This window comes from Conger conger, chromosome 1 (genome assembly GCF_963514075.1).
Source record: "Conger conger chromosome 1, fConCon1.1, whole genome shotgun sequence".
Taxonomy (NCBI): domain Eukaryota; kingdom Metazoa; phylum Chordata; class Actinopteri; order Anguilliformes; family Congridae; genus Conger; species Conger conger.
The window spans coordinates 56095356-56122480 of NC_083760.1; the positions used below are offsets into that span (position 1 = coordinate 56095356).

Below are 27125 nucleotides of genomic sequence, written 5' to 3' on the forward strand. Positions count from 1 at the left end.
GATATACCTGAAAGAAACCCAAATTCTAAAATGGCAAGTAAAGTAGTTATTGAACTAGAAACCTCACTACTGAGGTGTTGGTAAAAACTAAAAAATGAGTAGCCATATTTCCAACATGGTGTCCTTTAAGTGCTGTTATCTGATGTGGCTTGCTATATTTATTGTCATGTTTAATCTGTATACCTTGTGGGCCCACATATCCAATCAAGAAAATAAGCTTGCAGCAAAAAATAAATTAGACAAGAACACAGGCCTCTAATTTCAAATGTGATGTGAAATACGTTCCTTGGTTTGTTGGAGCTAAATTTGGGGTTTTAAATTGTATCAAGATAGAAATGTTCAGGCAAGGAAATAGTTCCGTTGGCACGAGACCGAGTGTTCTTACTGCCTTGCTTTTGATCCGTTTTTATAAATAGCAGAATTTAGTTGTAAAAAATAATGTTTTTGTGGTCTTTTCCTGCAATTAAAAAAAAAAAAAGGTTTGGCTCAAGAACAAGGGCCAAGCCAGTTTCTCATGTTGAAGACTCTCGTTCTTCATCTGAACACACGTGTCATTTATGGCTCATTCTCCCTTTTTAATATATATTTTCTGTATTACCCAGGCGCACACACTGAGAGGGTGGGATCCACCTGATATTTTTGTTTCTAGTTCAGTTTCGTATGTTTGTGTGTGCGTGTGCATCTGTGCATGCGTCAGTGCATGCAGGCTCTCCTGGATTTTTATAATAATTTTTTATATAAATAGCTTGGTGGTGTATGCTTGAAATATCAAAATGCACGTCCTTGTATGTTTATCCCTGTATGTATAAGAGAAACCTGTAATTTTGCTGTATTACTGAGTAACTTATATTTTAAACTAATTTTTGGAAATGGGGCCCACATTTCTTTCATTTTCATATTAATTCAGTGCCTTTATCCTTGCTTGATAATGTTGATCTATTTGTGATTACTCTGGCCTTAGAAATATGGGAAACTCCCGAGAAGTAGTTTAAAAATACAAATAAGATGAAAAATAAATTGACACAGCTAAATATGCTATGTGAGGTTTCTGTGGCATATGAAATTTCATCAGCATGTTTATTGAAACTAACATTCTTAATCCAATAAAAAAAATCTTTCAAAGCTGGTGCAGCTCTTTGAAACATTACAAAGTCACACTCCGGTCATTGACAGAGAAATGGAGGCTTCCACAACCTATTTAAGAATCTGGTGATGCTGTTTATATGTCAGCAAAGCCAGTTAAAGGCACCTCTGATCTCCAACGCTTACTGCTTTTGTAGAGTTATTATAATAACATTTCGGTTTGGTAATGACTTTTCTCCATGTTACTAAACAAGGAAATTGTATATGAAAATTTCCGCCACATAGCCGAAACAAATAAAACTACTTGATGCTGTCACAACATCTGTTGCCATTCTGAGCCCTTGTTTACAGCATTTAAGCCCTCGTTCGAATTCAACAAGACAAATAAACATATCATAACTGAGCGGGCCCTGACGTCATTTCTGATTCCCGTTGCTGGCGAAAGCAAAATAATGACATCATTGTTTAACGGAGCCCGATCTCTCGTGGTAGCTCACTTAACTCGGGGGAAATGTACCGATCTGACAGCCCAGGCGTCTATGCGCTCAAGGCTCCGTATGTAACGGCCACACCCCTTCGCCGCGGAGCGAACGGAGCCCGGACTACCGCTCTGTCTGGGAACGCTAAACACCGCTTACAGCTAATGATAACTTGGTATAGATCAAAACCTTTATTAGGCTAATTATTTCACCTTAGGACCATGTTATTTATCCACCTTGGATGCTGCCAGGGTTTTTAATTCGGTCATAAATCAGCACTAAAGTGCGCTTGTTCGCCAGCCATCTGCTAAACCATGTTTTAAAATGTTTTAATATCCGTGCAATAACATGCTGCTTGCAACGTTACTAGCATGGCCTCATGCTCTTGCATATATTGTCATGTCTGGTTGGTTTTGCAAAGACTGCCGCTTGTTTCAGGGCGAAAGAAAAACTGGCAGCGACGGTTTATCCAAACACGCGAAAAAGCCAGCCCACGTTACACACAAACTTGGTGGTTAGCGTTGAGTTTGAAAAGCAGCTGCCTCGTCTTGGACGCAATTGATTGTGGCGCTTGAGCTGCTGCTTGGAGTCTGTGGGGCAGCTGCTGCTCCCGGCCGCAGTGAAGTCTGTGTACCGCAAACGCCGCGCTCACCAAGCGGAATTTAGCCTCTCCGTGCCGGCGGCATTTCCTCTCTGCAGTCTGTGCCCCTGAGCGACAGTGGCCTGACCTTAAAGGGTTTCAATTGCGGGTAATGGCCATCGCATGCGGGAGAAGCGGCACGTGTAATTTCAGATTGTGCGACCGTGTGACTATGTGCGTATGGCGTTGAGTTACGCTGGCAGAATACCTCCGGGAAAGCTTGGTGGGGGGGGGGCAGAAATCATGTGAATGGACAAGTCATTGTTTCCATAAAAACATCTGAATATGTCATTGTCTTGGTTATGCAATTCCCATGCCTTTGTGTGTGGTCCATGTTTAAAATCGCAGCGCATGAAGTTTTGGAAGGTGGCTGCATAAGGTGGCTGCCTGTTGATTGAAACCTCCTTGGCTAAACTTGGCGACTCTTCCCTCTCCCCTCTCCCCTCACCCCTCTCCTAGCCGCGCCCTAAACCTGGGAATCCTGCGGGATCCGGGCTCCGAGGTGGAGGACCGGCAGTACCAGCTGGACCTGCAGTCCATCAACATCGGCACCGCCCAATGGGAGCAGCTGAAGCCCGACAAGGAGGCGACCAAGGGGGGCGGGCTGGCCGAGAGCGAGCGTAACTCCCAGAATCCCGCGCTGGAGTGGAACATGGCCAGCAGGTACAGTACAGCGCATCCATCACCACCCAAGACCAACGGGGTCTGCCACTGCCTACCGATGCCAGCAAGAACTTGTACTGTGTGTCTGAGGTCCTGTTTTTCTCTTCTATATGCAGCTTTCATTTTGCCATATCAGCCTATAAGCTGAAGGGAAATGTATTTTATACTGTATGTGTAGTGGACAACCGCTAGGCTGTAGCCAAGTGGCTCAGGTACATGACTGGGACCCAGAAGGTTGGTGGTTAAAGCCCTGTGTAGCCACATATCTGTTGGACCCTTGAGCAAGGCCCTTAATCCTGCCTTGCCCCAGGGGGGATTGTCCCCTGCTTAGTCTGATCAACTGTAAGTCATTTTGGATAAAAGCGTCAACTAAATAACAAATTATTATTTATTATTTGGAGATTTTATTTCATGCAGAGAGCAGGACTGGGTTTGACTCTGAGGGTTGTCATCATGCACTTAAAATTCTATATAAAAACAGTAATAAAGTCATTCAGTTAAAATATTACAGTTAAAACATTTGAAATTGGCATTAATATGAGCCATCCAACACCTTGGCTGGGCACCCACCCCCTGCCCCAGTGAAGTTAGTTGCCTGTTTTCCACCTTGTGCATTTCATGAGCTAATCCCCTTGTTGCTGTTAGTCACATTCTCCGAGAGTCAACCGCAGGACACACTTGTAATCATTCAGCTAATTCCTTTTCAAACAGCTTCGTTTCAGAATATCATAATTACAAACTCTGTCATTTTTATGGACCCAGGAGCTAAAACAAGCACGAGCTTAACGGTCTGTTTGGCTGGAGACCCCTTTTTTTCCCTTATGTTTTGAAAAGGAGTGGACCCAAAAATCACAGAGACAAGAATTCCAGATTGGTTCCCCCGTTGACTAAAAATAACCTCAGAAGAACGCAAAGCAACAGAAAAGCCACCCAGGTCCGATTGATCCTAAGCATGCCCAGGTTGCTGACACAAACAGAACACAAAAAGAACAAAGCTAGACCTCTCCTGCATACTCACACACATACATACATATACATGCTTACACACAGACACACAAATATACTCACACATCATGCACACATTACACATTTCAGACACATCATACACACGTTCTCACACACACACAAAACACACACACACACCTGCCCATAAAAGTGCTGGGAGGTTGGGCCTGTCACAATGTGGTTACATACACTAAAACGCAGGGAGCTCCTGGAAGCGTTCAGGATCGAAGCTCGTAAGGAATTCTGCCATGTCGAGTCTCCATTTTCCCCCTCTCCCCAGTAGCTTTGGCCTTGCAGCAAAGATTTCCTGTTTTTGACTGGCTGCAGCCATCACAGCAAGGGACGATCATAAAGCTTGCCTTCTTGGAGCGAGCGCTGCTTTACGTTCTCGTAAAGCTCCTGCCATCCAGGATCCAGCCTCAATAAACAATAACTTCAGACATGTTGCTCTTTCATACGGAACTGTGCGGCAGAATCGGGCTACTTGAGAAACTGGCAGATTTGGTGGAAGGGGGGCGAAGCTATAGCTCAACTCGTGTCACATCAGTGAATTCCCCACTGCCCATCTGGGCCTTAAGTGCTAGGCAGTGCATAAATTTCATTGGGGGTGAGAGCGGGTCAAGTGAATGGCAGGAGACAATGGGTGGTCTTTATCTGGTTGCCAGGAAACCAAAGGTTGGTTTTCGGCACAGGAAGCGATGTTTTGACATTGCAGCCCCGTTTTGACAGCCGGCGGGATACTTGGATCTAGCTTTTTAGTTTGTTCGTTAAAATAGTGGGGAGTGCCTGCAGTCAAATCCAGTTTTACTTCTCGCAAAGTAAGCGCCAGAGTGCTGACATATCGGATTGACGGGTCATTACTGACACACCTGCTATTGATTAGTTCATTACATATACTTAAAGGCCATAACCAGTTTTACTGTGCATGCTTTCCAATATTCAACTTGAAAAATTAGTTTTCTGGCTAACTTGTCATATCTTTGTGTTTCATGAAAGATAAATGGTTATAATCTACCAATTTACCAAACAAATTCCATACTGTTGGTTTTTTCACGATTTTCTTATCAAAATCCTGGTGTTTTTTTAGTAAAACAACCTTCTAATCCAATCTGAGATCTGCACGTGGCAGCAGCATGCGCTTTACACTGTAGCACACACAGTGGTGAGTCTTGAATTTCAGAGGCACGAGTCATCCCGGTATTGCCATTTAGCTTCGATTTGTGCTTCACGCTCAGTTGATCATTGCGCATTGAAAGTGAGGACTTCTGCTTTTTCTCCCGCTACTCTTCATCGCTGGCTTTACCGCTCACTGCTGCTCACTTCAAGTTCTCAATACAAGCGTGACCGCCAGGCGAGGTAATACTAATCCTCACTATTAGTATGAGTGGGGCTCCACTGATCCTTCTGAAGAAGCCCATTGTTCTTAAATCCCTTCACAAGCCAACGTGTAGTCGATTCAGCTCCGTTAACTGCAGGAGAAGTAGTTTGTGTGGTCGCACTAAAGTGCTCTTGTTAAGATGTTTATGGCACTGAAACACTTTTGCTTTTGTGCGTCATAATTTATCAGCACCAGTAGCTGTTGCGTTCCCCCCATTGGATATGACAAGCTGGGACTTGGAGGCACAGCAGGAAAAATGATGGCAGTGTGTTCCAGGCCTCCGTTTCTGTAATTAAATGGGTGATTTAGAGCGCCGCAGAATGCGAAGGAGTCAAGTTTGTGATGCTGTTTATCCATTTATCCGTAGCCTAGCATACGAGGCTTAATACAGAGTGACGCCGGGACTCCGTAGTTCACTCCTTGCTTCTCGCCACAGTCTCATCTTCTCAGGCTGTGGAACGCTGGCAGGCTCACCGCCTGGCTTCCAATTCCAGTAGTCGTCAACCCTCCCGTGGAGCTCAGTGCGTTTCCTGAGGTTTAGTGAGGAAATTCCGCCCGCGCCAGCCCGCTGACAGGATCTGTCCTCGTGACAGCACGGGAGTCCAGCTCCGAGACACGCCGTTTTGGAGCTGTGAGGCTCTCCACCTTTCTCTAGCTGTCACAAACCTCCCTCCTCCTCTGCCTGTGAGGTGCAAGTGCTTCAGAGCCCCCCCACCTCACCCAAATTCCAGCCTTGGCTTCGCCGCTTCGGGAGAGGCACGACACCTCTCCGTGTGCTTTTGAGAAACAGAGCTTCACACGACCCCTGCCCTGTCCATGCATGCCACCGTGTCTGAAAACATGACACAAATTATTTTTCAAAGAAGCATCAAAAGATACAGCCTTTCTCTCACCTAAAAAAAACACCTGGAGTATGGTTTTTACCTCTGCTCGATTCCCTTTCCTCTTCTATTGAAGGGAGGTGTGGGGGGGGTGGGGGTGGGGGTTGGGGGGTGGGGGGGTTTGCTGGCGATGATCCCTTGGGGTCCATTGGTCATGTACGTTTGTGTAGACGAACATGATATGATACTGACATTCATTAAACACCATTCTCCGGGCCACCTAGAAAAGCAGCCTTTCTAATCCTGTGCCGACCATAAATATTGGAAGCTATGCTGTTTGATTGTTTTAATAGCAGCAGATGTGGCAATTAACACCACCTTATAAAGCCCTCTTGTATATTTGTTTTACTGCCTACAAATGTTCCCACAAATATAACTTGATTGTGGGAATGAACATTAGCGAAATGAGGAAAGTTTATATTTTAAGGTCTCAGTTTGCTCTTGTGTATACAAGTAGGGTGTGTTCCCAATAGAGAATTGTCAAATAACTCCTCACACGATCCTCACAGCCATTCCAGCCTTGGAGCTGAGACATCTTTGAGTGGGGAGTTGAAAATGCCCCTCATGGAAATATTTCTCAGGTTGGATCCAGCGAGCACACATGGATTTTGAAGACTGCATTTGGAGAACAGTTTGATCAAGCTGGATTGAATTTGAGCAGCCAGTGGAAGGAATGTGTCCGCTCTTTGGCTTGGCCCAATCAGCACTTTGACAGTGGTTGAGTGTTGACTTGTGTTGAGTTGGCACCATGGGGATACAGGAAAAACAAAACATTATTCTAAAACTCTACTTTTGTAGATATAGATAAATCCTTCATTTTACTTGCTTAACGAGTTTGCCTGCAGGTTGACACAATAATTAGCTGATCCAACAAGGTAGCAATCCTACCATAGGGTAGTTAGATTGGCTGGCTAGATTGGTTCACATTCGTTTACCTGGTCTACCAATACAACTTTGTATTTGTGAGGTTAAAAACCTGTTTGAACTTCGGTGCACATCAGTTTGCAGCACAAGCTTCACTGAATTAGCCTCTGGTGAACAAATTGAGTCTTTTGTGATTTCATGACTTGCCAGAAGTACTACTGCAAATCAGTGAACCGAATCAAACTTGGGTTACTTAAGGGAATTGAAATTCTCTCCACGTTGATCCTTGTTTACATATACAACCAGTATGTTTTGGTGTATTAATACGTAACTTGCATTTTAAGTGAAACATATTTTACCATTCATATATCATGTGTACTGCATCAAAAATTCCTTATCACTTCAGAAATGAGTTCCATATTACCCAATCAGAATGGAATATTGTTCTAAGCTGTGAGATATACAGTGAGCTCCATCATTCTTAGGGCAAAGACTTTAGTTCCCCCATTTCAGGGCACCGTAATAAGAGAGCTTTCAGATGTAGTCTTGATTCTAGGCTTTTGATTGCGTTTGGAGTCTGTTATTGGTGTTTGTCGACATGAGGATCACAGTTGTGCCAATGACAGTCAAGGCAGCCATTATGAGGCTGAAAAATAAGAAAACAAACAGTCAGAGATATAAACCAAACAACGGGCTTATAAAAATAAACAGTTTGTGACTAGGACGGTAGGTTTAATTTCAACATTGGGGGGGACATAACCACTTTTTGAACAATAGAAAATCCCCAGGCAAAGTTATCCACGATCTTTCCAACATGTGATTGGTCGATAACACTCAGGCTCGTATTATTTTTAATAAAAGACAGGACTACTTTTTTAACCAGTGCTGTTTTTGCTCATTGAATGCAATTTGGAAATGTGGGCTATCAGGGGTAAGTACTGGCCCGATTAACGTTCGCCCTGGTTAGCCAACCAACATCTTATTCAACATTTGGCTACTAAGGCTTTACAGTGGTCTTGCTGCTCAATGGAGTTTTTGGAATGAATTTCATTTAAAAACCTGCAATTTACACAAATTCACTTGTGTTCAGGTGAAAATGGGCTTTCTGTTTCTGCCATAATAAACCCACAATAATAACAGCCATCCTGTTATTGTACAAGACAGCACTGATCACATTATTATAGCAACATTGCCACAGTGAGCATGAAAAATGTAGCTCTTTAATTCTAGCAGAGCCTACCATTGACAGCTTGTTCTGGAGGAGGCAGAGGTCATTTAGAATGCCCATTTTACAGAGGGCAACCTTACCACAGCAAAAGCTACTGTAAAGCTATGCCTATGATTAATGCGGACAGTTGTCACTCATCCACGCCTCCTGAAGACTGTTTCTGATCTGTCGGACAGGTGTTTGTGGGTTCTTTTTTATTATGGTGAGAATTCTTCGGTCATCAACTGTAGAGGTCTTCTTTGGCCTACCAGTCCCCTTGTGATGAATGAGCTCACCAGTGCTCGTTCTCTTGTTAACGATGTTCCAGACTTCATTTTGGTAAGCCTCTTAATAGTTTGGCCAATATCTCTGACACTGTCTATGTCTCCGGATTTTTTTCTATTATTTCTCAGCCTCATAATGGCTTCCTTGACTTTCATTGGTAAAACACTGGTCCTCATGTTGATAAAGACCAATAACAGACTCCAAAGGCAATCAAAAGCCTAGACTGAAGACTAGATACTGAAAGCACTCTTACCTGCACTAAGGAGGTGATTGAACCTGACTGACCAGAAACCTGTGATGCCAGCTGTCCCAAATATGTGAATTGTTTGATTGCAATCTGAAATTGCGGAGGACAGAGCCAAAACAGGAAAAAAACAAGTTGTCCTAAGACTTATGGAGCTCACGGTACATGAACATGGGCACAGTAAAGGTCTGTAGAAGAACATAGTGAAGTAGAATCCCTGGGTTGTACTCCTGATTGATAGGCTTGTAAAGCCAGTAAATTAGTTCCTCAGTTCTCAGTCAGTTCTCTTTCTCCTCAAAGTAAAAGGCATCTCCGTCTCCTCTTAGCATCCGACGGCACCAGGAGAGACGGGCCATCCTCACGCCCATCCTGACCGACTTCTCCGTGCGAGTCACCGCCGCGCCCGCCATCATATTCAGCAAGCCCGTTTCCCCCGACAACGCCCAGGTGGAGGTGAGCGAGGGTGACGCCCTCCATCTTCGTGAGAGACCCTTCTGTTAGAGTGCGCTGATTTACCCCAGATTCATCCCAGATATATCTCATATTCATGGTCATTTGTTTGTCAGTTTCTCAGAGTTGAGTATAACACTTGTGGATCCGTGCTTTAGAGAGCTACGCCAAACCGGTTGAGTCACTGTGTTTAATAAACAGTGGCATGGTGATGATTTGAGGCATAAAAAAGTGCTGTTTAGTTAAATGTCAGAGTTGGATCAATAATGCTTTTTTATTTATTTATTTTTTTAAATCATATTTCAATTTTCTGGTGAGTTTCAACAGAACACTGCTTAGTATCAACAAGGTTGGTATGCAGTCTGTGTGTGTGAGTAAAGATGAAAGCTTAATTTTCCCTCCATTTCCAGTTTCCTTCTTATGTTACAACCACAAACTGTACTACCACCACAGTAAACATTTCTGTCCATTTAATTTATAAAACAGATTGATGAGCAACAGAGATTTTTCCCTTCTTGATCCGTCCGTTGCCATTGCTGTGCGTGTTAGTAATGTTTTTACAGGTTCCTCCATGCCTCATACATCCATGCAACCTCCCGCTATGACAGTATGTAACAGTTAATCCATTCTGAGCAGGGAGACATGATGGGATTTGAAATGTGTAACTGCGGCGATTTGTAACTTTTAACCGATGGAGAGGTTCCAAGGCAGTGACAACAACAACAAAAACACGGGCAGGAGGGAGGGGAGAGGGGGGGGACTCAGACGAAAATAAAGCCGAATGAAATGAACGTTCCTGGCCAGCTGTAAGTAAGGGCACCGCCTCGTGTGTTGTGACCTAATGAGTCGAGGAGGCCTCCAGGACAGACAGCTGCTGGGTCCCTGGGCCGGGTTCGGGCGGGTCCCCGGCAGAAGCCCTCACGCTCACAGACACTCGCCTCTCCGCAGGAGATCGTGGTGTGCGGCCATTCCCTGGAAGTCAACATGACCACGAGCCTGGACTTCTTCCTCAGCGTGGCCCAAGTTCAGCTCCTGCAGCAGCTCCTGCAGGCCAACATGGTGGGGAGCGAGGGGCCTGAAACAGCTACTGAGGTAAGGAGGGGGTAGGGGAGGAGGTCCAACAGGGGATGGAGGGGGGTTACATACTCCATACGACCACTTTATAGCTCCCATCAACCTCGCAAACCCGGATTTTCTTTATGGAAGAGAGTTCTCCTGTCCCCAACGCTATGCTACGCCCCCCTTTAGGGGAGCAGAGTTAAATATTTACTTGTGAGTAGTAACACAGTTCTCTTAATCTCGCTTCAGTTTATCGTCCTGCTCCGCAGCTTTCAGAGTATCTCCTGTTGTTTACAGAGAGAGGAGATTGGCGCCGTGTGCTCTGTCTGTCGGGGTTAATAAAGCTTTCTAATGGAACACAATATAAAAATATTTACCAGCTGTTGTGCATGCGGGCGCGCTCCCAGGAGGAAGGGGAAACGAATGAAGATAACACACCGCCGTTTCCAGAGGGGTGGTCAGCGCGGGCCAGGGGGGCTGGGGGAATGGGGGAGCTGTTGGGGACAGTATGAAAGATGTCTCTGATATCGCTGGGATATCACGGTACTGTAGTGAGGGAAGCTGTATTGTTTTGGCTATTAGGAGAAAGGATGTTACAGGGACATCCTTGTAAGTGCCAGCACACTGCTGTTATGCTCCCAAAGGATTTTTTAAGATGAAGATATTTTAACCAGAGGAATGTGATCTTGTACACCAGCATTTAGTCAATAGCTCAGGCAATAGGACACTTTCCTTGTTAAACTGAGTAGATTTTTTAAAATCAATTTTATTATTGCAATTGATTCAGTGATTATGTACATTGGAATGTTCGGCCATCTTGTCCATTATATCAGAAATAAGTGTAGTTTGGGAAATCCAAGGAAGCACCTTTCTACTTAACATGACTGGAAGTGGTATATTGCAATGCTATCACAGCTAAGGGGCGTTGTTTGGCACACAGTGGGGGCTCGCAACCCCTGTAGCTATGATAAAATTACAATGTACCATGTCCTGGAGTGAGTCATTGCTTTTGCATACTGGTTACCAAATATGATAATATACATATTATTAACAGTGTCATTACAATAATTATTTACAACAAAATTGTTCCATGGTGCTAGCTGATAGTGGCAGGCGGTTGCTATGCAACGTTGGTAAACACTCTGTTCTGTTGTTCTGTTCTGCCAAACTGGCTAGCTAGTTAGCTGCGGAGTGAAAATCAAAATTGTCAAAGCAGTGGTATATTGTTATTTTATCTGCTATTATCCAATCAGATTGCGAGATTTGTCTTGCCCTTTTTATGAATTACTACAGACAGGACTGGTCATCTTGCATCGGAAACACACACACGCACACACCTCTCTAGCATTCTCACAGGTACACTCCTAAACATAAAGCTTTTTCACACAGTCAAACATTTCCCCAATCATACAGAAATCCGTAAGACACACATTCAGTGAAGATGTACGTATCTGCCTTACGCCGAAGATCATTCTCACAAACAGAAACACACAGCGATTCACAAAAACATTTGCCTATATTGCACAGACATTTTCACCACGCACTCCAAATCTCACAGTTGCCTATCCCACTCTAAATATACAGACAGTAGCACACACATTTAAAGTTCAACATTGCTATATCCCACTCAGTAAAGCTCACGTGCAGCTATGTTTCAGTCAGTGTAGAGACAGTCCTGGATGTTTCATGTCCAGAGCTTCACTGCCTCTCCACCAAAATCAACAGCATGACACCAGCGGGAATAAAGCGAGCCTGTGTATGTCACATTCAATTTCTAAAGCAAACATTTTTATTAGCATTGTTTTTGTAGCGTTGGAAATAAATATGTTTTTTTAGGGGCATGGGTAGACAGTCATTTTTCAGGAGGTGCCTTGCATCTGGTTCTTATTTGAGGGAGATCTCAGAGCCCTCACCCCTGGCTTGTAATGATTCATCGTTTTGCCTCTGTTATGGGCCCGAGTTGAAGAGGTTGCTACCCAGAGTTCACCTGGGTTCAGGACATGATATTTAGCAGTTCTTCTGCTGGCCCCCGCTCTCATCAATTTGGTGCGCGGCTGAGAGCAGGGAGGTCAGTGTGGCCTCTGCACACACATCTGCCACACTGAGCCCAGAGCTATTGCCCGTGCAGCAGGGCCCTCTTGTGGCTGGAGGAAGTACTGCACAGCCAGGCTGCTGTCCTCCCTAACAGCCTTTTCATGAATTTGATTGTACAAAGGGCTGTTAAATTCACTCAATTGTTTCGGCATTTTTTCTCCAGGGCATTTTGCATGTGCCTAGTACAGTGTACAACATGATTGCATTTATTATGTTATTTTAACAATAACGTGTCAAGAGCACGAGAAACATGGTTATTACATGTGTATTATTATGTTGTAAATGATTTACATGACATGACCTTTAACGGTATAATTTCAACATGCTGATACAATGAGAGACTTATTGCACAGTACTCATGTCCCTATTGTATAAAGTTATTATATGAAAATGGCTTTCCAGACTCTTTCTGGTGTCTTGCAGTAATAACAAAAGAAATTGTTCCAGTGGTATTTTCTTTTTGACTTGCTGTCAATTTAAAAAGGATTTAAAATGGGCTTGCTGTGTTTTATTGTGTACACTAATGAATTTGTTTTGAAGTCCTCAGGCCTGGCACTGACACCAATGGGTGCTGTGAGTGTCATATATGTGACTCCAGCCTTTTTTGGTCAGCGAGCCATTCATGGTACATTAAACAAGCAAGCCCACACCACAGAGGCAGGGCAGCCGTCGTTCTTCTCCCTTCCAGAGATATCTGGCTCCTGCCCCTCTCTCCCAGTGTGCACATGTGGCCAACTCCCTCACATCGGACAAGGGACTGGATGTCCTTGTCTGTCTCAGGGATTGGCTGGTTTTCAGACGGACATCTCTCAGCTCAACTTTTATTTTTCATTCATTCCATGGAACTCTGCCGGCAATGCTTTTCAGAAATTCGCAAATTATCATTTTGTTGGAAAACGAGCGATTTCGCCATCTGTCTCAAACCTCCGTGATTCATTCAGCCCAAAGTGTACCTCATTGAAAATCCTAAACTGGGTTGCCTTGTCTGTCTCTGCGTGTTCATGCTCGCCGAGAATCGACTAGTCTCAGGGCCCAGGAAATGAGATACAGTTTTCCCCCCAGACTCCTCTGCGTCAAGTGGTTTGGACCCTCCGTGGTTTCTCTTTGTTTCAGCAGATTAGTTGTCGATTTATCCGCCCCTTTGAAATCCGGCACAAGGATGAATGGTAACTTCACTGCACAGGGGAAAACGCGTAAACCTCAGTGCATAAAACCGCGGGCTATAAATAGCTCTCTCAGTATCTCTGTGCTCTGTCATCATTACTGTTCCAGTACACCCCCCTGCGATTTGCACATGGTCTCCACATTTGTAATGTAGCCTTCCGCCGTTTGAAGTCCCTGGCTTTCATTTCTGAGCCAGTGGAGCCGTTCCGCTCCTGGGAGGTGAGCTCGGAGCAGTGGTCGCAAGCAAGGTGGAGGAACTCGCAGGTGACAGGACCCAAGGTTTTGGCAAGGGCGGCCTCGTGCCTGCCCGTTCCCTGCCTGCCTGCCTGCCACCTCTGCTCCGCTCCTGCCTGCCATCTCGCCCCAGTCCGCTCTGTGGCCGCTTTGTAGTGGAAACCCGGGTTTGGCACAGCTGCGACGATGCCCGCCAGCACTGGCCACAGCGACATCCTTCCAGATCGATTAAAAATGGCGGCCAAACGTCCGGGAAACGCAGTGGAGAGAACAAAACAGGAGTTATCGTCACTGTGGGTGTCCCAGGCCTCACACAGGAGCCCAAAAAACACGGGAACGCTCAAGAGCCTCTTACAGTGCTGGGGAAGTCCCCGTTTTCACACCGCATCACATCCTGCACGGTATAACCGCACGCCTGGGAAGCGGCACATTCAGAAGGCTTCCTCAGCTCGAAAAAGCGCCAGCGTCACGGACCTTGACCGCGACGCTGGAGAAAGGTGCCAGACATCAGGAGGAACTTGTGAATCACCGTGCTGAGGAGCAAACACTCACACAGCTCCTCCATCCCCGTCCTGTTGCTTCCCCCGGAGGGGCCTGGCGCTCCCGGCTCTTCTGGAAAACACCAGGACTTCCAGGGCTGGCACTCCTTATAAACCAGGGGGTGTTCTGCCTCCAGGGCAGATTTAAGATGGCATCGGGGAGGTTCGATTCAATTTCAATTTCAATTCAATTTTATTTCAATAGCGCTTTTCACAGCAAGCTGTGACAAGCCCAAAGATGCTTTGCAGAGTAACAGAAGGGGGTAATACCAGCCCTAAGCCCCCAAATAGCATCTGAGGTAAACTCCCTAGTGGGGAGAAAAACCCTCAAAGAGTGGCAAGAATAAACTCCCTGATGGGAAGAAATCTCGGGAGGAACCCAGCTATAGGGGATGCCCATCCTCCTCTAGTTAAGATCGTAACAGTTGAGGTATTTAACTAGCAAAGAACTAGGTTATGGTGTTCCCTTCTTGTTGTGTTCACCCGCGCTAACGGTTGTGTTTTATGAAATTGGCATCTTCTGATGAACAAAAAAAATTCATAATATACAAGACATTTTGTTAGTTTTTGTTTTTTTGTGATTTTATGTCTGGATTTCAGGGAATGAAGCTGCAATCTGTGTCCATGTAAGGTGCACAGCTCTGCTGATCCATATGTAATCCACACTGAAGAGCAGTACCTCCCCATCACCTAAAGGCTGTTACTGTAATTCAGCTGCTGGCATCCCACTTGTCATTGCAGTAGGTTTAATGAAAGGAATAACAGCAGAACTATTCTACTGAATGAAACATACATTTGAAATCCAGCAGTTACGAGATGCTTCACTGCCCAGACGCACCGGAACTCAGGCTGCAAACCGCTGACCGTCCCGGTCGGGTCCCGGTCTGGTCACGGTCAAAGCTCAGTAGGTCCTCTCACGGTGGAGGGTTCAGGCTTCGGTGGGCAAGGCCGGGGTTGGGAGGTTAGCACCACTATGGGGGAACCAGACAGTGCTGCTGATGCTGCCTGGGGCGAATGCAGGGTTCCGGGGGCCAGAGTGTTTGTTTAAAGACATGGAGAAACCCTAAGTGTTGTCTGTAAATCCGAGAGATTGCCCCTGTGAAACAGGAGGTCGGGACCGAATCACCGCTCCCCGTTAACCCTCTCCGAGAGCCGTATCGCTTTCAGGGCCTGAAAAACAAGGAATCCCCCCCCCTCCAATCCAGGTCGCCTTTATTTTCATTCTCCATGTTGCTGTAGCGAGCAAAAACAAATATGGCTTCCCGCGAGTCCCTCTCGCTTTACATTGGGCTGCCCGACATCTGCTAAGCAAGCGCATTGCCTCAGCTTATCTTAAACATACATATTTTCATAGTGAGTGTCCATCTCGCCCTCCCTGTTGTTATGAAACCGTATCTTTTCACGAGGAGTTTAGTGACCCCTCGTATGCGAATCAGCTGCCAATTGACAGGCAGTCAAAACAATTCACCCCTTACTCCACCCTAGGGCCCAGCGGTTGCCCCTCTCTGCTCCCTTCACCCCCAGACCGTCTCGAAGAACAACCGTGGCACATTTCTAAATTCACCCTGGAAACCCAATATATTTGAGATCAGTAGCAGCTGAATCGCTCGCTCGTATCGGTTTGTCAAAATTGGCGTGAAACTCCAGATAAAATCAGAGAGTCGGAATTGTATTAAAGGGGAACAAATGCGGCCTTTGAGGGGCCGCACCAGGCCTGGCAGTGACCCCGGTGATCGGGTTCCACCTCAGGTGAGGCGACAAGGTGCCCCCTCTTCCCCCGCTTTGGGGGGAACCGGGGTCAAGCGCACAGGGGACCAGTAAAAGCAGGACACGGTAGGTAAACACCTGTCAGACCTCAACCGCTCCGCTAAATGGCTCGTGTGATTGTTTGAAGTCTTGCTTTTTAGAAAAGAAAAACTCTCCTCCACCTGTATAAGCAAGATTTTGTGATTACATTTTGCTATTTCCCTATTAGGTATTACATTGATGGTTTCGCTTATATGATTGTTCCTGTACCTATCGCTGGCTCTTATGGTGTTTGCTTACCATGTGCATAGCACTTTTTGGCTAAAAGCGTCTTCTGAATGGCTAAGCTGTGCATTCACAGGTGAATGAAAGCGGTGTTTATTTTGGCACTTTCGCCTTTAGGATTCAGTCTGGCTGAACCCTCTGTTTTCATTATAGGGCTTCGCTGTGTACTGAGCTTACAGCAGTTCTGACCATCTTAAAGCTCTCATATGCGACGCGATCCAGTCATGACACCAAGTTCATTCATAGGCCATCATTTTGACTGATCCCGGTTTTAGATCAGTGTCCTTCAGTTGTGTACATTTCCTGGAATAGACAGGAGAGAAATTACACATTGTGATGATGTGTATGACTGTGTAACCATACCCTAGCTGCATAACGTCTTACTCTGGCAGCAGAGGGCATCGTCAGTATCGCTGTCTTAAAACCTTATGTTTCCCACAGTCATACACTTTTGATTGTGCTTTTGCCACTGAATGTACCCTCAGCCTCTTTGTCGACAGACCCGTAACTGGAATAATGTTTTCGTTGCGGAATAGGTTTTGCCTCATTTTCTTAGTTGGCCCCCACACCACTTCAGAGCTCACACGTCCATCATGACTGGGAGTTTTTCCCAAAAATAAATTGAAAGAGAGGTTTTTTCCTTCTCCCCCCTGCTTCCCTTTCTTCCAATTTAATTCCTATAAATAATACTTTTGCCAGCGGTGTTAGTCACAAAGCGGTCTCTCCGTGGCGTTTCGGGGGCGGGGGGGCTTTGGGATCGAGGCTGTATCAACAGAGTCCATCCATCACCATTTGCCTCCATTTCTTTCCTTTTCATCCCCTCCTGCCTTCATCATCCTGTGATGCACGGATCTTTCTAGAACATGCAACTGCTGCAAAACAGCACATCACCAAGGACAGAAACAGGCTTAATTTGCCATCCTGCATATTTTTAGCTTTCTGCCATCTGTTTTTTGGCAGCCATTGAAGAAGTAGTTTGACGTTACTCTTGTTGTTTTGTTTTGTTTGTCAAAGCCATTGGTGCTGGCTGTAAGTGGTGTTTAAGGTTTCAAGACTGGAAGTGTAACATAAATATTAGGTTGCATTGAAGCATGTGTCATCTCTGTTGGGTCACATACTGCATGGAAAGTACCCTGTGTTTCAGACAAGTTCAAGAATGGCAAAGTGGGAAATTATCTATGTCGGCCAGTGCTTACAGTGTATCATTAAACCAAAATGACTGTTTCCCCCATCCCAAGACCCCCCAACCTTCCCACTCCCCCCCCATGAATGTTCACCTTCCCACTGGAATCCCCCCCCCCTCCCCCTCTCACCCGGGACCTTTGGTATGCGGACGCTCTGTGTTCCAGATATTAGATTAGAAAATTACCCTGACGTGAATTTGAGACCTAAATATAAATCTGGGCAGCTAATGAGAGCCAGTTGGTCTCTCGCTGGGAATAGGGCTGCGCTTGGTGCGTCTGCTTGGCTTGGAGCAATTACATGGACCCCAGGGTACTTCTCTCCCTCTCACCTCCGTCAACATCTGGGGCCCGGCACCGTGGATGAGACAGCTTCATCGTCTCAAGAAAACCCCCCCAAAAAAACACTGCAATGGCTGAAAAATATGGTTTCATTAAGATACGAGCTTGGAATTGTATATAAAAAGATTTTTAAGGGCCGTACCTTCTGCCAAATTTTTTGTGTTCTCCATCTGGATCTGGCCTTGTGATCCTGTATCTCAAACAGAAATGTCCTTTTTGTTCTTTCCATTTCATTTCATTTTATTAATTTCTTTATTGCTTGAGGTTCAGCCTGCGCATGGACGGAATTGCACAGAATGCACGTAAAATATAATCGCTGCCCTACTGTTGCTGATAAGGACATCTAAAGCCAGAGCATTTATGAGGGGCAAATGCAATTGAATTATATGCATATCACTTTCAAATAGCTAAAACAGGCTGAAATGATTTTTGTTCATTTTGGGTTTTAAAATTTTATTTTATTTTATAATAAGACTTGTACTGTTCAGCTCATTTGTGTTAACAGTATAGCATTTAATACATGGATTCAATACCCCTTCCGGCTCTCTGACCTGGCCTCAGAATGCATTCAGAGACCCAGTGAAAGCCTGGTTTTGCCCAAACCACAAGGAGCTGATAGTGCTGCACCTTGGGCAGTGCTCTAAAAATAGACCTTAAGTTCCAAAATACTTTTAGATTTTATTGTCTTGAACATTTTAAGAGGAGGAGGAAGGATTCAGCAGGTTGCCCCAGACCATGTCCAAATTGGCCTGATGAGACATTTAGAAATATCTGCCTAAATATTTTATTGGGGCTTCTTCACTCATGGAATGGTTATTCTAAGAAGAAATTCTGAAATGGCTGATTTTGCAAAATGTGTATGTTTTAACCCATGTCTCAAGACCATGAGCAAGTCTCTTTATACGGCTTCATGAATCAGTTTCTCTCACTGAAGGCAATGAGCAGTGAAGAAATATCAAAGCGAAGGAAAATACATTTCAGTATTTCTAAGTCGTGATATTGCCTACTTTGAAGTGAGGTGCTCCCATAAACGGTGTTGTTTTCGAAATCCTTCGTTCACCGGACCTAATGGTGACATGTACCAGATGATGCTGCTCAGTGCTTTAAGAAATAAAAAATCTACGGTTTCTCAAAAACCCAGTGAAGAGATTTAGTGCAGGCGCCCGGGAACAGCCTTGGACACTCTTTGGGGAATGGCACCATGTCCCAGGATAGCATTCGGTGTGCTGTGCACTGCACCACGCAGTTCAGCTGCTCCGCGTCAGGGCCCTGGAACCAGGCTCTTACACAGAACAGACGGTATTTCTGGGCTGTTTTTGTGGCAAAATATTTGTAAGCAAACCCGAGGCGGCATGCAGGCCAACCGACTATAGAGAAGAATGTTTTGAAGTTAAATAAGTAGAGGCCATTTCCCAGACCCAGTTTCTCTGCAGGGAGGCTATTGGCTCCATCTATTATGACTGTTTCATTACCATTGTTCATTTCTGTACATTTTTAAATGCTGCAGGTTTGGTCATTTTTCCTTTGTGCACGAGCCACAAGTTCTCCAGAATAACCCCTGTTACAGATCACAAGCAAGGGTGTGCTGTCCTGCCCTGAAGTTTGCTCAATCTCTCCTTGCGCTCGCTCCTGTCAAGATGACAGCGATTTTCAACTTTGTAATTTGACATGTTCTCATAATTGCATCCTGCAACGGAGGGATCTGGAGGCCTGACAGAGAGGCTTTGGAATGTCAACATGGTGGAATTAAACTGTCACCGGATGTTTGGTGTTCTCCGTCCAAAACGTGGCATCACTGAACAAAAAGAGATTTGACAAGTGAGGAAAATACAAGAATTTTGTTATTATTCTCCCCTCTCCCCGAGCGCTGGAATAGACAGACATAACAACGGAGGACACACAGGGGCGTATCGAGGAGATTTTAAAAACGCGCACTTCTGCAACAGGTCGCGCTCTGTCCCATCTGTTTGAATGCGTACGTTAAACTGTAGTTGACAGTCGCTCCGAAACGGCAACATCCATTAGCGGGGCCGGGGTCGTGACCCCGAGTGGTGCCTTTGTTGTGGTTCAACCAAAGTGCAGCACAGGTTGTCTTTGTTATTGAAACAAAAGTTTGGCTTATTAAGGGAGGTTTTTTGATGGCTGAAACTGCCATTGAACTTGCAAAAGAAGATGACTTCATATTGTAAGTTTCTTCCCTGAAAATTACTCAAGGACTTGCGGTCTTTAATGGTACTTGATTTTATTTTTTATTTTTTCCTCGAGTCAAGGAGGTTTTTTGCTGAGGGCTTCGGTTTTCAGAGTGACCCCTGCCTTCCTCATTATACTGATGTACAGAGCTGAACAGGACAGTGTGTGATCACGCTGTCAGCTCAAGTAAAGGTGCAGAACAGCACAAGTTCTGTTACATTTTAATCACTCCCTGGCTAAATTACTTTTATTAAATATATATATATATATTTCTTACACTTCATTCGCATAACACAGCACAGACAGAATCTGGAAACCGCTTCTAATATCCTTTCCCATTATTACTGATTATTAATTAGTATTGGATTAAAAAGCAACAATATGTTTTGAGCTGAATATAGCTCAGTTATTAATGCTTCGTAACTTTTTATCAATAATACCACACCATCATATTATGTAGCTTTTTACCAAAAGCCCTCTTTGCCTCACTCAGCTAACACTGGTCAGTACTGTCAATCAGAGTCAGCCAACCTGTTCCTGTCACTGATTAAAGGACTTCCATCCCCTGTTTGAATGAATGCAGATTTCACTTGACCCTAACAACAAAAATGGCCAATGATAGGAATTTAAACCAGTTGTTAAATTGTACTGAAATTTTGTTCTTTAAATTGTGGTTGTTTTCTTAACAAACACTAAATGTGCTTGCACTGAGCTAGCCTTAATCACAAAAGATGAGAGTCACTGATACAGTCTCTGGCCAGGTGTTCAGCCAGCTTGTATTGTGCCCTCTAGTGGCTAGGAGAGATGCACAGGAAAGTCTGTAGAGAGAAGAGAAGTGCAGCAAAAGAAAGTTTGAGAAAATATGAATCTGAGGAATGTCCAATATTTAAACGCAGTTTGGAGTATTTAAAATTGGTTTGTAATGTTAACTGTGATCAGTGTGAAGACCCAGGCCCTTTAATTAGGGCAAAAATTAGTACATTTGCAGTATGGGCATGACTGCAGGATTAACTGTTGCCAGACAGTGTTCTTAGACACGTATTATTAAAATGATAATTTTAGCATTAAATTATTTTTTCATTAAGTGTTTTCCTTTTGGTGCAAGGATTGGATTTTCATTTGATCATCCTATAAAATATTTCAAATGACTTTGATTTGATTTGAATTTATTATGGGTAAAACAATAATAAATGTAAAAAAACTTAGCATGTTACATTGAACCCAGAGGTCCACTGAAGGTCATTTGTACAGGTGCTGTGTAAAACTGACCCGGGACAAAATGGTTGTTTCATTTGAAGGCAAGCAAGAAATGCCATTGCCACTGTTTATTTGTCCTTGCCCAACCATGGCCAAGCATACCAAATGTTATCTAGCAGCTCCTGGCTCCAGCGATGTCTGCCATAACAGGGAGGTCTTCCAAGTACTCGGAAAGGGTGAAGGGCTTCCGAATCGAGATCAGGCCTCAAACACCACTTTGGCTCCTGAAATGAGAAGAAGCACCTGGCCATTTTCAAACCACCAGAAGTAGAGGCACCGGCTGTCAGTCCGCCTCCACATCAGGTGTTCCTGCTCCCTCACAGTAAAAAATGTCTGTATTAACAAGCTTTCAGTCTTGTAATAGGACTTAAGATCATATTTTTTTCTCAAGTAGAAAATATTTGGTTGTCTTAACTTACTGTTTGCTTGGCAGGTGAATTCTTGCTATTCCATTAGCAAATCTTGAAATGGGTCAAAAATGTTTCCTCATTAGCAGTATTTTTTCTTCTTTTGCAAAAAAAGTAAAAGAAATAAGATTTTACATCTCAATATAAGTACTAAAATACTTTTTGAGGTCGACCGATTTTTTTGTTTTTTTGCCATGCTCATTGGCCACCAGCAACTGGGTGAAATGCCCAACACAGTTGTCCTCAGGGTCAAATGTCCCTCAGGGTCCTTGGCTTCATGCTAGGCTACATGTTCCCCAATGTATGTGTTGCAGAAGGATGACGTCATGATCGGCTGTGACCCTTTTCATTTTGATCTGGAAACAACACTTCACTGCCACCATTATGTAATTGAAAGTAATGACTGGAAAGTGAGGATTTAGACTGGAAAAAAGTACAATGCATACATTCTGGATTTATTGCCTTCTGTCAGTGGATAGATTGGTGGATGTTGAGAGCATATATATACCTGGTCACTTCCTGGCTGAGGTCACAGGGATATAAATAGATCCAAAAAAAGTGGTGGACTGGGCTCTTCAGGCTACGCTCAGAGAAGGGAGAAGGGAGAAGGGATGGTGATGAAGCTGACTTAGACATTAAAATATTGTGGTATGTGAACCAGGGAGCGAGGCCTCATGGAATCCTGTAATAGGTAGGGCTAGCAACATGTTGTCAGTCACCTTTCTGTAGTAACCACTCATAATGCCTTGCTCTGTGTACAGTAGATTCATTAAAATCAGTGACTTTTGGAGCATTAGATCATTTCATTTGTTTTTGGAGATTATGTTGCATCCTTTGTCTTTGTTTTTCTTGCTGTCTGTTGCATTTGGCAGAAGCAATTTTAACAATTCCTTAGAAATTAAAATATTGTAATAGATGCTGCCTTTTTCATAAAAAAGTAAACATTACTTGAGTTCAGATTTTTTAAATACCAATTTATTCTGGCCTATTTTCGGAAAAAGTTTTTGCATTATACATACATTTTACGTCTATTTTTGTGTGCTTATAATCAGAGCCTGAACCTCCAGGGGGAAAGTGTCCTGTGAGCGGTGGCAGCCACCCAACAGCATACAGACAGTTAAAATGGCAAGTCACAGGCCTTACATGTTCACGTTTTTTCTCCTTCATTGAACCTCCCAAGTCACCTTGTAAGTCAACCGTGTATCAGTTTTCCTGGATAACATATTTTATTCAGATGGATTAATAAAGGTCGGTGTTTGCACCAATTTCACATTATCCACAAAAACATAAGATCCAGTAGAATAATCTGCTTTGACACTTTTCTTTCTGTTCTAGCCAGCCGCTGCTGTGCTTATACTTCATATTTGTTCTGCCGATGCGGAAGTGTGTTTTGCGGACGTCTGCGTTCACCAAATACATTTTTCAGATACTTCTTTACCAATACAAGTTTGCCTAACATAAGACACATGGTGCAGATACTGCCGAATGCTTGGAAAATGTAACAGTTGTGTAAAAAGAAAAGAAAAGAAAAAAGAACACATCCTTTCCTCATTAGTTGGAGAAAAGAGGGATTCTGGCACGGCCTCAGTATGGAAGCTCCGCGTTGCGTTTTATACGGATCTTGTTTTTAGCCTTTGATGACACTGTTTAGAATAGGAAATATCTAATAAGTCAAGCATTCTGTTTAATGTGCTGCCAGTGAGTTTAATATATGCCTGGAGGTCTGAAACAGTATCTCCGCCGCCGCAATAATATACATTTAATTCTCAGGAAGGGAAGGTTGAATGTGGGAGAAGCAGCTGAAAGTACACGGTGAAGTGCTATAATAAGAAACATCTGCAGATTTCGGGAGAAGGCCGAACAGCGGAGGTTGGGGACGAAGGACACAAGTGTGGCTCTGTACTGTACATTTGAAGAGCTTAATTATAATCATGTTAATGCAGAACAGTAGCCAATTAAAGAAAACGTTTATCATTCACTTTCAAACCCGGTGAGCGAGAGAACAGGTGTGATTCGTGCTGTAGTGACAACGTCTCTCGCTGTGTGCTCTCGAGCCAAAAATCTTTCCTCGCGTCACGCCTTTATCTCCTGACGCTTCTCACCTTTTCGTATCCGCGAGATTCGTTTTCGTTACTCGTGACTGCGCCAAAGGAGCTTGTGTACTTCAGAAATTCTGGAAATCATTTATTCAGCTGGAATTTCACAGAAGCAGTGCAGGGTTTTATAGGGTCTTACTCAAGGGTGCGCCACTAACGTCCCACCCAGTATGGAACCATCCTTAGCACAGCCGAAAACACTGGTCTCCATATTCTTCATCGTTTCCTTTTCATGTTTAAAGAGACTGTTTTTTTTTCTCCCGTCGTTTTTTTACAATAGCATGTTTTGAAGAAGTCAGTTGTGTTAGAAAATCACTGGGGTGAGAAAGCGGCTCTGCCGTGCGAAGTTTGGTTTATTTGCTTTCAGCGTCAGCTTTAAGAGTTTGCGATTGCTGTGACGGCTTTAACGTGTCATGTAATAGGTCTCAAAGTTAAGTGGGCTAATGCCAATTGAGTGAAGCACACAAGCGCTCCGTCCCCTTCGTTCTGGAGTTAGTAGTGAAGCATTCCGTGCGAAATAAATCACGCGCTCCAGCCCACATGGAGACGGATGGCTTGGAAGCGCAGGGATAAAAACACGCCATTAACACGCATTGATTATTTTACTTACGTTATAATTTCCAAAAAGGCTGGATTAACATTCCAAACGCTGGTGCGGTGCATTGTCTAACAAATCTGCTAAAATACGGCAATCAAAAATCAGGCTGGCCTGGGCAAAGCATTAAAGAGAATTCTTAAATATCGAAAGAAGTCGTAATACGGTTTTAAGACCACAGGAGAAGCCTAGAAGCGAAGCCCTAACTGTAGCCAGACTCGCTCAATGTGCTCGGTTCTATTTGTATTTGATTTAAATCAAAAGGGAAATTTTGTTTACACACTTGTGTGTTGTAGAAACAAAACAAAAGCAGGAAAGGAGAGCGGTGGCCTGTTAAGGCCAGGTCTTCCTTGCAGTATAGGTTTTTTAAAACATACTGTATCTGTTAATATATATAGGCAATGCAGCTTCATTAATTTGCTTAGTCGACCTCTTCCAAGGCAATTTCACAGCGCTTTCATTGCATTATTAAACATGCGTATTGGACACCCTTTACGCAGCTGGGACTTTGCTGTCCACTGGTGAGTTTGCTGCATTTAGTAATTAACGCAGCTAGGGTTCCATTGGACACCATGCGCCCTGTAGACAACCAATAGGCAAATATGGCCTTCTGAGCTTGTGCAGAAGTTGACCTTTTTCAATTGTCTATCAGTTAGAGGCTGAATGTAGAGGGCTGGTTGCTGGTTTACTGGGACTGGATATTTTCAGGGCATGGAGTTCAATGTTTTTTTGTTTTTTTTCCATTAGTGACTGATGATCGTTTTACAGAATTACTTCCTCAGAAGTCTTCAGCTGTTGTGAAATACCCTTGGTAGTGAGCGTCTCATTCAGCCTTTTCATTTGGCAAATGGCCACAACAAAGTTCCTGTACTTTGAAGGGAGCACTTTAGTGGATCATTTTGGAACTGTGTATGTAGTCACTGGAGAGTACTGTCACAGAAGTCACACAGGGCAGGGGTCAGTTGTTGTTGTTCTGGACTCATGGTGGGTCCAGAAGAAAACACACAGCCAGTAGGAACCATCCCTTTTCTTTCATCTCTCCTCACTCTCTCTTTCCTCCATCTGTCCCTTCCCCTCTGCCCCCCCTTCACTCTTTCCTTCATCAAATCCCTGTCTCTCTCTCTGAAAGGGCTATGGAACATCAAATGCTTCACGTCCTGCTATTGCTGTAGTCCCAACAACAAAATCATAAATTTACAGTAATGTTCGTCAGTATGAGGATGATTAGAAACAGTATTTCATGTTTCTGTTTTTCTTTGAAAATGAATTTATTGCAGGCAGTTAGAGAAGTGTAAGATACCATGAACTTTAGTAATGTCGTTTAGGGTTTCATGCTTTGAGACTCACAGAACATGTTAAATAAAATCATGTGCTGTGGTCGTGTAAACCCTCCAACTCCCCAGTATATTGGCAGCACACATCCGCTTGAAGTATAATTAATAACTTTGGTAACACTTTACTTGAACCCCTTGCCATAGGGCTGACATAACACTGTCATACACGTGACATAACAGCAGTCACAAGATGGCATAACAGATGATGTCAGGTTTTGTCAAATGGCATACATAAATCCGTCATGCTTTTATCGGTACATTTTATGACTAACATCTGTCATAACATTTACCAATAAAAGTATGACTGTTTTATGTCATTCAACATCAACTGACATCATCTGTTCTGCCATCTTGTGACAGCTGTTATGTCATGTGTATGACAGTGTTATGTCAGCCTGATGGCGAGGGGTTCAAGTAAAGTGTTACCATAGCTTTCCACGTTCACATAATTGTACTCGTCTGTCTCTCTGTCTGTGCGGGTTGCAGGTGCGGCGTCAGGAGCAGCAGTTAAGCTCCGCCTCCCGGCCCGGGAACGTGGACGCCTCGTCGCGCCACAGCGGGGCGCAGGACAGCGGTTTCGGCAGCGACAGCGCACGCATCCGCATCGTTCAGATCGAGCAGCAGAGCGGAGCCAGCCAGCACCGCATCGCCCGGCCCTCCCGCAAGTCCACCATCGTCAAGAACCTCAGCTTCATCCCCTTCGACGTCTTCGTCACCGCCAGCCGCGTGTCCATCATGACCTACGCCTGCGTCAGCTCCCCCCGGTCCTGCCACGACCCCGACCCGGACCCCAACTCCGGCCCTGCTCCCGAGAAGAAAGAGGGCGAGAGGCCGGGGAAGAGCGCCCTGAACGTGCCGGGGGAAACGCGGCCGGACCCCGCCGCCCAGGCCAGCATCTCCGTCCTCACCGCCGAGGACCTCCTCAACAGCAACGTCTCGGCCCCGGGGCCCAGGGCCGGCGGGGGCCTGCTCTCCCTGGAGAGTCTGAGCGCCCCCAGCCGCTCCTCCGCCCGCCAGGCCCTTGGCATCACCATCGTCAGGCAGCCCGGCCGCAGGGGAGCCGGGGACCTCCAGCTGGAGCCCCTGCTCTACCTGCAGGTCTTCCAGCCCTCCGCCCTGGTCAGCTGCCACCACCGCAAGCAGAGGCTGGAGCTGTCCGTCTTCGACGTGGCCCTCAAGGGCGTGGCGTCCGACTACAAGTGCCTGGGTGAGCGGGAGGTGGGGCAGCCTGTAGCCTAGCGCCTATGTTGCTTGACTGGGTACCTGAAGGTTGGTGGTTCAAGCCCCAGTGTAGCCACAGTAAGATCCGTGCAGCTGTTGTGCCCTTGAGCAAGGCCCTTCGCCCCACATTGCTCCAGAGGGGTTTGGCCCCTGCTTAGTGTAATCAAAGTTGGTTGCTTTTGGATAAAAGCATCAGCTAAAT

General features: G+C 44.8%; 1 protein-coding gene across 3 annotated transcripts in view; it reads left to right on the forward strand.

Moving 5' to 3' along the window:
- The window catches only part of LOC133126743 (intermembrane lipid transfer protein VPS13B-like), a 303636-nt gene that overhangs the window by 203907 nt on the left and 72604 nt on the right, over positions 1–27125 (forward strand). For all 3 annotated transcript variants that reach the window (XM_061239088.1, XM_061239080.1, XM_061239095.1), the window contains 4 exons: positions 2662–2865; positions 9056–9182; positions 10128–10271; positions 26189–26909. In XM_061239088.1, the coding sequence (XP_061095072.1) occupies positions 2662–2865; positions 9056–9182; positions 10128–10271; positions 26189–26909 (1196 nt within the window). The remainder of the gene's footprint in view (positions 1–2661; positions 2866–9055; positions 9183–10127; positions 10272–26188; positions 26910–27125) is intronic.